The following is a 13,964-nucleotide window of genomic DNA, read 5'->3' on the forward strand; positions in this document are numbered from 1 at the left end:
GCTTTTAAGTGATAGATGTTCTGTGCTGACTTGACAGAAAGAAATGTTGACTCAAAGCTGCATGATGGAGTTGTTAAATTGTTGCCTTCTGATAAATGATGGAATGGTTGTCTTGAACTTACTTAAAAATTAATTTTAGAGTTGATTGACAAAATCTTTTACATCTTTTAAATTGTCCATCTGCTTGGATCTTCCTTGCCTTATTGTGAGGGAAAATGAATGATTTTCACAAGTACAGTAAAGTACACCTAAACTTACCACCCTGAGGTAAGTGTACTTTACTATATCTTAGCCTTTTAAACATACCTTTTAATCTCTTCTGCTCTGGAGAGTTCTTTGATAGACCTAACAGGGGGAAAATTTTTACTTCAATGCAGATTTATTAAAGCCTGTCTCTATCTCTTTTGTTCCTTTTGGTTTTAAATTCATTCCAGTTTTGGATGAATCCAGTTTCCATGAACTTTTCACATTGCTCTGAATATTGCCAGTAGAAATTAAAATATAACCTCTTCAAGTTTTCATTTTGAAATGGAAGAGTAAACCAATCAATTTAGGATCTGGTTAAGTGATCATAACTGAAATATTTGAAAAGAAGGATGTGTTTCCAGTCTGCTGCAAGGAGATACTAAATCAAACAGGCTGCTCAGGGACAGACAAGCTGCTGTTCTGAAAGGTAAATGAAATATGTGCTGCAGGTGCAGGGGTTTTAGGGGTAGTGTGCTCAGCTGTCTTCTGCCAGCAACTACTCAGACATCTCTAAGTGTTCCCATTGATCCCACGAGTGCTGCTGTGATGTTTCATCTGGAATGGTTGTACTTGTGTGACTTGCTCTGTTCTTCCCCGATACCTTTTGAATTGTCTTTTGTCTCTTTAGGTTTTTGATCAAACAAGATGATCTTTGTTATGCATGTTTCTGTTTCAGCAGGGCTAGGACTGGTAGAAGAAAAGCCTTTCATGACAGGTTATGACTGCACTCTCTGCCTCAGTGTACTGACTGAAAATTAGTGTCAAAATTAAAATACTTTTGAGGGGAGCTCTTACATGTAGTATTTTGTATAGATTTGGAATGTTCTAGAGTAAAAGAAAAGTGGAGATCCAGCCAACTCATAGGACTAAATAAACAAATCAGTGAGCTCTCCCTATTTAGCGCCTGGAGCGAGGCAATAACACTCAATTAATAGATATTTGAAGAGATATTTTTCTTCAGAGACAGAATTGCTATTTTACACTTTTTGAACAAAGGATTTTGTATACCTTTGGAGAACAGCTCTTGAGATTTTACTAGTTTTTATTTTTGAAATGTTGATTACTACAACTCATGGTGAAATGTGGCATGCTAACATATCAAAGAAACTAGGAAATATTAGGCAAATGAAAATTTGCAGCTGACAAAACTTATGGAAATGGTCTCAAAGCTTTTGGAACCTAATATATGTATCATAATGTATGTTACATATATGTAACATAATATATGTATCTACATACATATGTTCTTGTCAGCCTCTGAGAATTTTCCTAGACACAAATCTAGCATGTTCCGCAGTCTCTCATAAGCTGATTTTGGTAAGTCATGGTTCATAATCCATGGGAAAAATGCTTGCAGGCATTCTGGCATTGTAGATTTTAGCTACTGTAGGTAGTAGTTGACTACAGATGTATTGTACAGGGACTGTTTGATTAAAAAACTGTAATGATAGAACAATAAAAGTGTTTTCCTTTCCTACTGGTTTCAATCTAGCAGTACAGCTAAATTTAAAATAGGAAACGAGCCATGTTTAATGGTTTGTGTTCTTTTTTCCACTTTTAAAACTGGTGCACTTACCCAGTGCTGAAGCCCAGATGTGCAAACTTTAAAACAGATTGTTTGAATAAAATGATTTCTATATTAACATAAGAAAATTATCAAAACCACTGATATCTCCAAATTAATGTGGTAATTGCTGCACATGTAATGCTTCAAGTGCAAGAAATGATTTGCAGCCCAATCCTGCATTAGTTCAGACCAACCACGAGTTCAGTGTCCCTAAGCTCTTGTCTCAAGGAAGGAATAGTTAATCAGTGCTGGCCTGGACACTGGAGTCCCCAGACCCTCCAGCCCTGCTGATCCATCATGTGTTCTGGTGTGACCTTTGTCTTTGGGCTTATGCAAGGCAGTGCTGGCCACACAGTTCTTCATGCCAGAAACATTTCCCAGAGGGACGGATAATTGTACTTATGGTCTTGCAGAGCAATTGTTAAGCATGGTGGCAGAATTTCAGATTTTTCATTTTCATCTGGGTCCTCAAGGTTGAAGTGAACTTCACTGTGGATTAAGCAGTGTTAGGAGATTGTTTGCAATTTACTGCCTGAGAACAGTTGTAGAATCTCCTGGTCCTGTGCTTCTGAAAGACTCAGCCATCCTGACTCACAGTATTGTCCCCATTTAGGACTTCTTATCTTGGCATGTCCTCAATGCCACACACGATTTTGTACTTTTTCTCACTAGCCTGCAGTTTTTTACAGATATTAATCCCTGTGTGGAAGATGTTCTGTAACTTTTTTTTTTTTTTGAGAGGTGAAAGGGGAAGGCAGTGGTCAGAACTATGCTCATAATCCAGCCTATAAGACAATGTATATTTTGTAGTTTATTTTTCCTGTCTGAAATAGTTGATTTTGTACATTTTGGATTTCAGGCTAATTCTTTTGTTCTTCTTTCATTTGTAATGTGAAAATATAACTGGTGACAGATCTGACAGAAGAAGAGGGAACACTGAAGTTGTTTCCTAGTGTTTTTTTCTAAACTGAAAGTTGAGTTATTCTGCCTTGGGCAACGAGAACCCCTTTCATTGTTCTTTACCATACACACAGCCGGTGTTTGCTGGAGCTCTGCAGTGCCAGCTGGGCTGGGGGCTCTGAGAGCCCCAGGGCCTCAAAACTCAAGAGTTCTGCAGGAGAGCAGAGGCTGGGAGCTCTGCACAGCCCTACTGCTTGTTTAACTCAGGATTCTTTGGTTTATGGAACAGAGCTGCTCCCTCCTGCACAGCAAAGGATTGAATTGCCAGTATGACAGTGATAAGTAGTAGGATTATGGGATCAGTGTGGGAACACTTGTGTTGGAGCTTATGAGCTTGTCTGCTGTGAACTATGTGTTTAAGACTGCTGATACTCTGAGTTGAATGATGACACATTTTATACAGATCTTTGAAAATCAGATACAATTGTGTCCTCTAAAATTTTCCTTTAAGAGGTTGAGATTTGTTTATCATGACAAGTATCTACAGATGTAAAGTGTTGGTATTAAACTGCTAGAGCTGAAGTATTTGAATATCTATTCCATAATCCTAAACTTTTAGCATAAACATTCTGATTATGATTTCTCTGCTGTCATAAAAAGTGGAAGTCGGGCTTATTTTCTGAAAGATCCCTTTAACAGAGGGATTTTCATGCTTAAAAATGTTAAATATTTGTTTTTCCCCTCATCAGCTTCTGAAACTGTTTCTTTCAGTAGAGTTGAAGTAAAAATAATCAGCTGTGAATCTTGTTCTCTTCTTTGCCCATCTCTATGGTAGTGAAGTGATTTAAATTGGTATGTCCATCTCAATCCTTGTAACAGTGTCATCCTTTTAAAATGTGAGCTGTTTTAATCCTCAGTGCTGAGATTCAGACATTACCCAGACTCAGACTGAAGCTTCTACTCCACCATGTAGTAGTTGAAGCACTCTGCAGTGTGTTAGAAAAAGAAGGGTCTAATGTGTTTAAGACATATTTATAGTTTGTTTATTTTGTTCATACAGAGAAAAAGGTCCGTTTATAGATTTCTTTTTTTTTTTTTTTTAAAGATGTAAGAGATAAAAAGACATGAAATTCTCTCTTGGAAGAGCAGAATTTGTTTAATGGAAGTATTAACTATGCTTTTACAGTAACATATATCTCCTGTTGGATTTCTGAATTTAAGGAGAAATGATAAAATAATCAGATTTAAAACTCTACGTGAACTGGTGGGACTCTAGATATTATATCTCCATTTGCTAGCATACAACATGAAGCATTTAAAAAGTTTGACTAGTGCATGCAGGTAGCATGTGAAAAAATATTTATCACAGGAGAGCTGTACAAGATATTTTTGGTCTCCAAAGAAGGCAAAATATAGTCCACAATTCAAGGAACTTTAGTTAGTAAACAAAGTTTATTCCAAAATATGCAACAATGGAATAATGAAGTTAGACACTTTTCCCAGAAGCTCTATGGGTCTTACATGCAAGGTGATATACAGGGCTCTCATAACATTTTTCTGGCATGTACTTTTTTTCTTCTTTGTTTCCCTTAGCATAGAAAAACATCAATTAGTTGATTCTAATCATGCACCTGTTATATTCTCTTCCTCCTTAACCTGCCCTAATGAGTTGAGATTGCTTGTTTTTTAAATGCAAGACTTCAGAGAAACTCTGATTGGATTTTAAGGGTATTCACTGAGAAAATGTCTTGAGGTACATTCCATTAAATTTAATTGCTGCCTCTCTTGCTGTGCCTTTGTTAGTGTGTTGTATGACTTGAGAAGAACAATTTGAGTGTGTTATGTTCTAAGCTGCTGTTGAGACTGACCTGAATGGAACATACAGATGTCTGTGTATTAAGAGCTTGACCCAGAAATAAAATATTTGCAATTTGTACATTTATTTGTATAGTAATGATAGGAAGCCCCTTGTGTATGAAGAGGCTCAGTAGTATGATCCAGATTTCAACATTTCTTCTTTTGCTGCAAGTACATGGTCTGGTAGTGATTAATTTCAGTATCCACTGGGGGCCTCTTCCTAGCCCTGCAACACTTGAAAGAAACACATTTGGTGAATTGTCCAATCTGATATCCACCATATTCTCCAAATGTTGTCACTTGAATTCAGTGATAATTTGTTTTGTTGGTTGGCAGTGAAATGATGTATTGTGACTTTATTTTAGGAACAGCAGTAAAAACTGGGATCCATGTTTTGCTGAAATACTGAACAGTAAACCAGAGTGTCTTCTTTGCAGCAGTGGACAACATAAACAAAGAGAATTTTTATTACTGAACATTTATGTTGTAATCTCCTCATATCTAGAGTAAGACTTGCTAATATGAAGTTTTTAAAGTTACTGTGTGAGGTTTTGGCACTGGTGAAGGGAAGAGCAGTGTTGTTGTAAATGCTGATATTTAGCACAACAAGGACCTCACCATGATTGAGGGACCTGCTGTAGAAGAAGATTGGTAATACAGTAATCTGGTTCTTGAGAGACCTTTTATAATGCCAGTAACAACTGGCTAGAATTTGACTGGTTTTGTAGGCACTGGCAGAAGCTGAACCCTCAGTGCTGCTCATACTGCTTGAATCTTTTTATATGTAGGTAATGGGAGACCTTTTAATTTGTTAAAGACTTAAAGTCTTTTCCAGCTCTGCTGTAGCACACGTCTTCTGGCAAGAAATGATTTGTGGCATATAGAACTGGGTAGGAAAGATTTAGAAAATGGATTCTAAAAGAGGTCACTGTCATTAATTTAAATTTGTTTCTAACATTTCAGATTTTTCTTCTTGCCTGTCCCCCATGTCGGACTGCAATGATTCTCTTCAGGTAATACCTCTTCCTTACTGTATTTCTGTCTACTTGCACAATGTATTTTAGAAGTTAATCACTGCTTAAGTTACAAAATACTAAGTGAAATATTGAGTTGGAAAGGCATACTGGTTGAATTGAAAAATGACGCCTTGGAAAGGCTCAGGGCTTAAATAATGACGTTTGGCCCCTTATCCTTGGTTCTTGTGTACTGGTGGGTTTGGTCTGGCTTTTGAGCAGGAATTAGCTCAGTAACAGTGGAGTTAATGCAGATTAATGTATGAGCTGCTGTAATTTGTGTCATGGGCCTCAAACCATTTTACCATCCACAGTAGAAATCAGTAACTGGGCCTTGCTGAAGGCCATGCAGGCAGTCTGCATCTGATTTCAGAATCATGGCTAGGTAAAGTTAAGTAGGCAAAGCAAATTCTCACTGGCTTGGTTGGGTATTTCTCAGATCTGTGCAGTCTTTTCTAAAATATTGCATATTGTTACTAACTTCAGGAACCACAAGGGTCTCTGCTGTGCAGGAGGCTCTGATGGGCTTCAGCAGCAGAGCCCAGTGTGCAACTGAGGGTGCAGCCAGTGTGTTGTTGAAAGGGTCAGGGCCTTCCCGGGCAGTGGTACTTGAGAATGGCTGTAGTTGCTACTGTGAGATTAAACTCTGCCCTTCCTTGTCTTAATCTAGGCAAAAATTATGCTGGGGGAATGCCTTAGTCTTTCTGCAGCTTTTCCGTGCTGTTCCTTATTTGTGCAGAGATTATGTTGAACAGAGACCCTGTTCAGGATCTAATACATCTCCATCTTGGAGAGTGTGAAAAGTGTGTCTCCTGTCCACGAAATCTTTGCTAAAGACCAGTTGTAGAGTGGAGGCCACAGTATTTGTTGCTTTTCAGAATGGGTATTTCTGTTTTCTAACACCTTGACAACATATAAATTATGTTTGGAAAGCTGTTTTAAAATTGTAATACCTTTTCCTCCCTCAAGTTACTTTTAAATTCTTAAGAGTTTGACAGACAGTGGTGGGAGACAGTTTATTTTTTACTTTGTGTCTGATGTGAAGTAGACTGAAACAGTTCTGATACTAATTTTCTGTTCCTGTGATCCAGGAGTAGTTCAGAAAAAGATGGCTGAAAGCTATACAGAATACAGTGTAAAATACTACTTTCCTGCCTTCTGCTTTGCTTAGGACTTGCTGTTGCATTTTGATAATGTAATTCTTTTATTTAAGAGATTTCTTCCAAATTCCTGAATCTTTACTTTGAAACTGTACATGCACAGCATTAAAGAGGAGTAAAACCCTTTATCAAAGATGCTATTTTAAACTCTGGAGGACAAATGAACAGCAAAATTCCAACTATTTAGCAGCTTGCATCATGAACAGAATTACGGGCAGTCCAGGCTTTCTAGGAATCCAAAGCTCATTATAGAAAGCAATCCTACTTTAGGAAATTCTTTAAGTGTGTATTTAAAGATAGGGTTTTGCCCAGTTTGTTGCATTTAATAGTGACTTAATCCAAATTAAAGCCAAAACCGTTTTTAAGTTTCTTGCAACCTTTTATTGAAGAGATACTACATAAAATACATGAAAAAATTGCATTTTATTTTAATCTGTGAAAATAATATCCCATTTCTTTTCTAAGGTTGCAGATGCATATGCTGAATGGGGCCCTCTTAGCATTGCTGTTTCCTGTTGTGAATACACGCCTGGTGAGTGTACTGTGGTTTTCCTCCTCCTTTTTTATTTATTTCTAAAGGATTATCTTTGGAGAGATGTCAGATGTTTGCTCTGCTTGGCCTTTTAAAATTCATTTTACCAGGCAGTAGATTCCTGGTCAGTACAGTGGAGCCAAAACACCAAGCTTGGATTTTTGGATGTTTATAACTTGGTGTGAAAAAACAACACTGCTGTATTGAGTGTTAGTTCCATTCTAGCCATTAATGGAGGGAAAGCTTGATGGCTTTGAAAGAGGCTTTCACAGGTTAGCCTTGTGGCCTGTCATCAAAATTCAGTTTCAGACTTTTCAGACTCTATGTAAATGTAAGATTCTTCAGGCCTGGAAAATACCAAATGTTGTTGTTGACTGTCATCCCCTCTCCCCTAAGATTAGGCATAGCAGATTTTTTTTTTCCTGTGCAAGTTTTCCAATCTGCTGTAAAACTTCAGTCTCTTGGACAAAAAAATTAGCCTATTGGTGTTCCTAGTGAGATTCTTAAAGCCATTGAGAGTTAAAGGTAAGAAAAGCTAATGAAGTATTTCTAAGGATTATTTCAAGAGCTGTTATCCATGCATATGTAGTGAGGGTGTATATGTATATGCACATATGACTAGATGCTTTTAATTTTTTTTTCATGACTTATCTGTAAAAACCTGTTGTTGCAGTTATTTTAACATCTGTTTTAAGACAGATAAAAATACTTTATATTTAAGCAAACTATGTCTATAATAGAGGGTGAATTAATATTATTAACAAAATTGTTGAGGGCTTCAGACTTCATTTCAGATTTTGTTGGTGGCTCACCATTAGCAAATCTTGACTGTCTAAATAAGATTAGGTATAAACTTATGCTTATGTGCAGTTTGCAATTATATTTTATTAAAACTTGGTACTGTTGAAGGGGCAACAATTGAATAAAACAAGTGTTCTTTTCCTGGTAAGGAAAACTCTTTTTATTTTGTATTTAAAACCATCTAGTTTTTAAGTAAGTATAACCTTAGGCATGACAAAATTGGTCTGGGTAACCTTTGAAGGAAAAAATGTTGAAGTATTTTATAAATCATTAGCTTGTATTTTCTCTGCCATTATCACAGATCTCATTCATATTAGGGCAGTGGTGGTTAAACAAGAAAGAAACAGACTGCTTGTAAAATTGTCCCTGTAGTTGGGAACCGAGGAGCCGAAAGATAATGTCCAAGAGTAAATATTTTTGGAATAATTACAACTCAGGATATTTTTGGCCTAACAGCTGCTTGCCAGGCTTTTCACTTTTCCTGTTTCTTCTGGCACAGGATAACGTGGGTGATGTTGTACAGCACTGCCTTGATCCAGACCCTCTCATGGCAGACACACATTCTGCTCCACAACTCTCACTGTGGTTGTTAATACCAACATGGTCCTGAAAGCAGGAAATGTCTCCTAAAACCTAGTAGGAATTAAAAAAAAACCCCAACCCTCAGTAATTTTGTCTAAGCTGGCTGCTCTGGTTTTATAATATTTAAGTGAAAAACTTTTGATTCAGTCATTCAGAATGAGAGACAATCATTGCTTCAGCAGCTGATGGATGTTTTAGTGGGTATTGGGATTTGGGTTGTAAATGTTAACTTGTTCAAAGTAATTTCCAGAGCACCTCTTACATTTTGTGGCATGGTCTGTTAGGGTTTGTGGCTTTGCTACCAGTTACATTACTGAATGCAATGCAAATGTCTTTTTGTAAATATGCTTCAGTGTTAAATTATCCTAAAGTGGAAGCTTCTGGCATAATTTCATGGTTTCCATTTCTTGTAATGTATCTGTTAATTTATTTTTTTGTTTTTTTTAAACCTCAATAATTTCAAAATTCTTTTAAAATAGTACTGTATTGCAAGTGGAAATGGAGAGTTGAGATATTCACTGAAACTACACTAGAAGGTTTCAACCTTCTGTTACTTTAATCTTTCAGTCAAACTATGCTAAACTATGGAGTTAAAAATCTCATTGGACTATAACAGGCACCTGGGATAGTGTTCAAAAAAATGTAACCTGAAAGATGAGGTCAGTCTATTCTGTTCTTTCCAAGAAAATATTTTCCTGCCTTGGCATGAGGTTGAAGTGCCAACAATTAACAGACATAAGCAACAGATGCACCCACTTGTATTTGTTTGGCACCTAAATATTGCAGTTGTTTGCTACATTATTTGCCATGTGCCAATGGAATTAAATTCTGTGCGTTGGAATAGGCATTGGATAAAGATAAAACTGTTTCTTGTCCAGTCAGTGCTTTTCTGAGTTCTTCTTACCCTTTCAGAAATAAAGGAGAAGAAGATGCTGAGGGGAATGGCTTGTTAAGCTCCCAAAAGGGAGGCAGCAAGGTATGAGAGGATACACAGGAGTAGAAAGATTTCTTTTTACTCTGTATTTATATTCTATGGCACACAGTGTAGGTCCTGATAACCCGGCTATGCATGTAAATTCATTTAACTGCCACAAAGACTCCACTTGGAAAGTAACTGGGTTTGCTTGAGCTTTCATGTTGCATTAATCAAATTTTAAAGGAAAGTCTTTTCATTGGCTTAAAAGTGGGGATATTTTGGAAGCTCATGTCCTGAAAATGTTGATATAGATAAAGTAAAAAGCAGGACATGTCCCAAAGGTGTTGGACACATGGGTGTCAGCTCACATGGCTGAGATGGTGCAGTTTTAATGTTTCCAGAAGCTGCTATATTCTATTATTAGAACTATTTTGCCTGAGAGGTACACATTCTACAACTCTGTTAGGAGGAGAATCGTACTCTGAGCAGGCCTTTGAGTGCATTCCGTGTTTGCTCCAATCTTTGGCTGCTGTATTGTTGTTGATTGTTAGTGTAATAATTCACTGCACTAAATAGTTTGCCTGTAATGGCTGTGCCTGCACAGCAAAATGGAATAGGTTGTGGTAGCATTGTCATCTCTGAACTGGCTTAATCTAACTGGCACAAAGGGAAACAGCAGGAACAGTGGGAGGCTGTTGAGAGATTGTGCTTGGGTGGCTGGTAGGGGATAAAGCCAAAGTTTCTGCCTGTTTGGGCACTCACACATGCTGTGTGCATTAAACTGTTAACATATTAAATGTTATTTAGTGACAATGTCTAAGAAGGTGGCTGCTACAGTAGAACATTTGGTGTTTGTTAGGCTGTGTTCTAGATGTACTACAGGAAAGACCAGGGTCTGAGAGTTGAATTCCTTCTATTCCTTTTCTGCTACACTCTGCAGTCTTTGTAGAGAACGATGGAGGAGGTGCTCTTGCGAAGTGCAGTGCTTGAGCCAGGGTATGGATAATTAACAGGGGGAGGAGTGCTATGGTCAGAAAACAGAGGAAAGTGTTAACCTGTGAGCCCACTGAAAACCAACTGCTGTGTGTGAGTGTTTAATCTAAATTAGTATTATGTCCATACTCTTTGGGGGGGGGGAGGGGAGGGGAGGGGGAACTCATCTGAATATCTGGCTCCACTCTACTGCTGCCTTGAAGAGATATTTCTAAAGCTTAGATCAGTGCGTGGAAAGACCTCGTTGTTCTCTTTGGGCAGTAGCTGGTTTAAGTTAGAATGTGAAGTCTTACTTGTTTTCACAAAGAGATTCTTTAAATCCTTGGTTGATGGGTGATCCCTTGTGCCTTATCTTCGTTTCCAGTTTTTCCTTGCATGTGAAAGGTGCTTATGCTGAGTGAGTCTTTTATTGATAAAACTGTTTATAGACAAGGCACAAGATCCAGGTGAGTTAGTTGCTCATTACAACTTTCTTTTTCTGTTTATTGTAGCCTGGCTGTACAACTTGAGTGCTTGGTTGTACAGCAGCTCTGCAGCTCTATAGCAGGAAATGCACTTGCATAATCAGCCAGGCTTCAGAACAAATCATCTTTTACAGTGGGAAAACGATGTTTTGTTTTACACACAAAAAAATACTGTCAGCACTACTGCAGCACAACAACTGTTACTGTGTTCTCAGGAGTGTCCCAGCACAGTGTTTGTGTAACAGATCCTCACAACTCCATGGCTGTGGAAGCCCTTTTGACACCACAGATAAATGGAGAATGCTCCTTGGCAGGAGTGAGTGCCTCATGTTGTGGTGTTTATATCAGGAGCAATTGTTTCTGAAGAGGGAGAGGTACAGCTTTTTCTCCAGTTAGGAACACTGCTTTAGCTCCATTTTAATTCCCTCACTTTGCTCTCTGTGTTGTTCAGTGAAGGACAGCAGGAAAGGTTCAGATTCAGGAAGCCTCACAATTTTCATGAAGTTCTTGCTTTTGCATACTGCTACTTTGCTCGTGTTTGTTTTGATACAGAATACTTGGAATAAAATAACACGACAGATTGTATGGGAGGGTTGTTTTAGCTTAGTCCCCGCAGGAGCTGGCTGACCACCTTGGAGGTTGCCATCAGAAGACAGACAGTGTCCAGTGGGGAAATGCCAGGACTTGCATAATCCAGCTGTTGGTTTTAGAATACTCTACGTTCAAAATAGGGTATAAGAATTGTAGTTGAATTTAAAAGATCACTGTGTTGTTTACCAACTGTTTGCTTTTAGGAAGAAAACTGAACTCTCTTTCAACCTCTCTTTACTTGTGTTGATGCAGAAATTTCTGTAATGTTTCAGTTTCATGGCTGTGACTTCAGTGTCTCAGAACAGTCATAGAAAAGGAAGGCTTTTCTCCCCACTCCCTGCTTCCCAACACACAAGCCACAGTGTCTGAATTCCCTTCTGGCTGTAGAATGACAGAACGAGTCTGCATTTGAACCAAGGCTAATGGCTTTTCATTATTCCCATGAGATTTCATACTTGTGGTATTGTCCAATTATCAATTCAGAAAAATAATGCAAGAGTGTGGCTTTTCATCTCTGTAAGTCAGCTGCAGTAAGAAGCTGAATTCTGATTTTTGAGTGTTTTCTACTGCTGTTCAGTTTTGTTCCATTTTAAATGTGCTGCTTTAGTGTAATAAATAGACATGGGCTAAGGTACTTACAGATGGGAATAACTTTCAAATACACTGCATCCCCTTTTCTAACTGATAAAGAGCTAGAATTAGTTGGGTCTGGATTAAGAGCCTCAAACACAGTTATGATTCAAGCTATTTTTAGTGTTATTTTAGCTGTCTGGCTTCTTAGAAGTTACGCTAATTCAAATAAGCTCACAAATGACTAATTGTAATTTCCCAAAAGTTGGCAGCACGTGAGAAGTACCTAATTCACTGGTAACTTGTTCTCACAAGCAGCTTCTCTTTAAAACCAATAAATTACTGGTCATTTAATATTTAATTTATATTTGGTCAAGTGTAGTAGTTCTGTACATGCATGCAGGTTGCTATAAATCAGGTCTTTCGATTTTTTGCACAGTCCTCCTCAGTAATTGCTTGTATATATGTATTTATATACTTTTAGATATATAAAAGACCTCATTTATAGAGTTCTGACACAAGGTAGCAAGTACCTTTTCTTTCTAAAAAGACTTCTATGCTGTGGGGTGTGCCTAGTTTTTGGTTTGATTACTTGAGGGCTTTGCATTGTGATTGGTAATTTATGCCAGCAAAGAAAGGGAAAGCAATCTTATGTTATTCCTTCTTTGTTGTGCTTCTGGCTAATTTTGGGAATTGTCTAATTGTTGGGAATACTAAAAGTGCTGTGTTTGTGTTAAGGGGAATGGAATGGGTTAGCTTCACTTTCAAGGCACTGACCATTAATGTTTGTTAATATACATGGGTGATAAGATAACTGGACTGAAGGCGTAGTCATGGGTCAGAAAGAGAATTGTTCCTTGGAACTTGGTTGTTAGTGATGAAAAATACTTACAAATATTTTCCTTATTCCACAGCTTCCATTTGAAATGGAGATTTATTACATCCAGCATGTGATGCTCTATGTTGTGCCCATCTATCTGCTGCAGAAAGGAGGTAGGTTCACAGATAACTCCATATGGATTGTACTGGTCTTATGGAATGAAAACACTGTGCTTACTGGATACCACCAGTTTTATTCTTACCTTTTTTACTAATTTTCTCTGGTTTTAATTAGTAGTGTCTGATGTTCTAGTGTTCTAATGTTGGAGCTTTAACCCAGGGAACAAGTTGTGTCAGGCACTGAAATGAAAATTTTAAAAATGGCCTGTTGCCTGAAAGGATATTTAGAATGTATTGGCATAATGTGCATTGTCTTCTTGAGCAGCATCTCTGCCATCTCACAATATTCACAGTTGTTGGTAGGATGTATTTTTAAGATTTTTATCTTCTTGGATGTCTCTTGAGAAGTACTGGAACTCAAAACTAGCAAAAAAAAAAAAAAATTAGTTGTCTAGTTAGTTAAATCCCAGAAATTCTGAAGTTCTAGTGAAATGTAGCGACACATATCAGTGAAATGAACTAGATTGCTTGTTGTCTCATCTAAAAAGCTTGCTCTCTTGCATTCACTTATGCCATAATAGTTCAGTAGGTCTGGGAGTCCTAAATTGTTGCCCTGACCAGTGATTTTTCCAGTTGTGGATCCTCAAATGGAATGCACTATGTATTCAGCTGGTGTGATGCTCTGTCCCCCTCTAGTGCTGACATGCCTCCACCTGCATTTTCTAGCAGAGCTGTTGTTCCATCCAGGAAATAAAACATGATAATTTATGATCCACATGTTTAGTAGCCTTTAGTGAAAGCCCTGAGGATGTGATGTCAAGTAATGGGATGCA

At 37.8% G+C, this 13,964-nt stretch overlaps 1 protein-coding gene across 5 annotated transcripts in view; it reads left to right on the forward strand.

Moving 5' to 3' along the window:
* TMEM164 (transmembrane protein 164) overlaps nucleotides 1–13,964 on the forward strand; it is a 37,114-nt gene that overhangs the window by 8,832 nt on the left and 14,318 nt on the right. For all 5 annotated transcript variants that reach the window (XM_069015391.1, XM_069015396.1, XM_069015394.1 and 2 more), the window contains 3 exons: nucleotides 5,534–5,583; nucleotides 7,209–7,275; nucleotides 13,107–13,185. In XM_069015391.1, the coding sequence (XP_068871492.1) occupies nucleotides 5,534–5,583; nucleotides 7,209–7,275; nucleotides 13,107–13,185 (196 nt within the window). The remainder of the gene's footprint in view (nucleotides 1–5,533; nucleotides 5,584–7,208; nucleotides 7,276–13,106; nucleotides 13,186–13,964) is intronic.

The sequence above is a fragment of the Aphelocoma coerulescens genome, chromosome 4A, assembly GCF_041296385.1.
Source record: "Aphelocoma coerulescens isolate FSJ_1873_10779 chromosome 4A, UR_Acoe_1.0, whole genome shotgun sequence".
NCBI classification, from domain to species: Eukaryota; Metazoa; Chordata; class Aves; order Passeriformes; family Corvidae; genus Aphelocoma; species Aphelocoma coerulescens.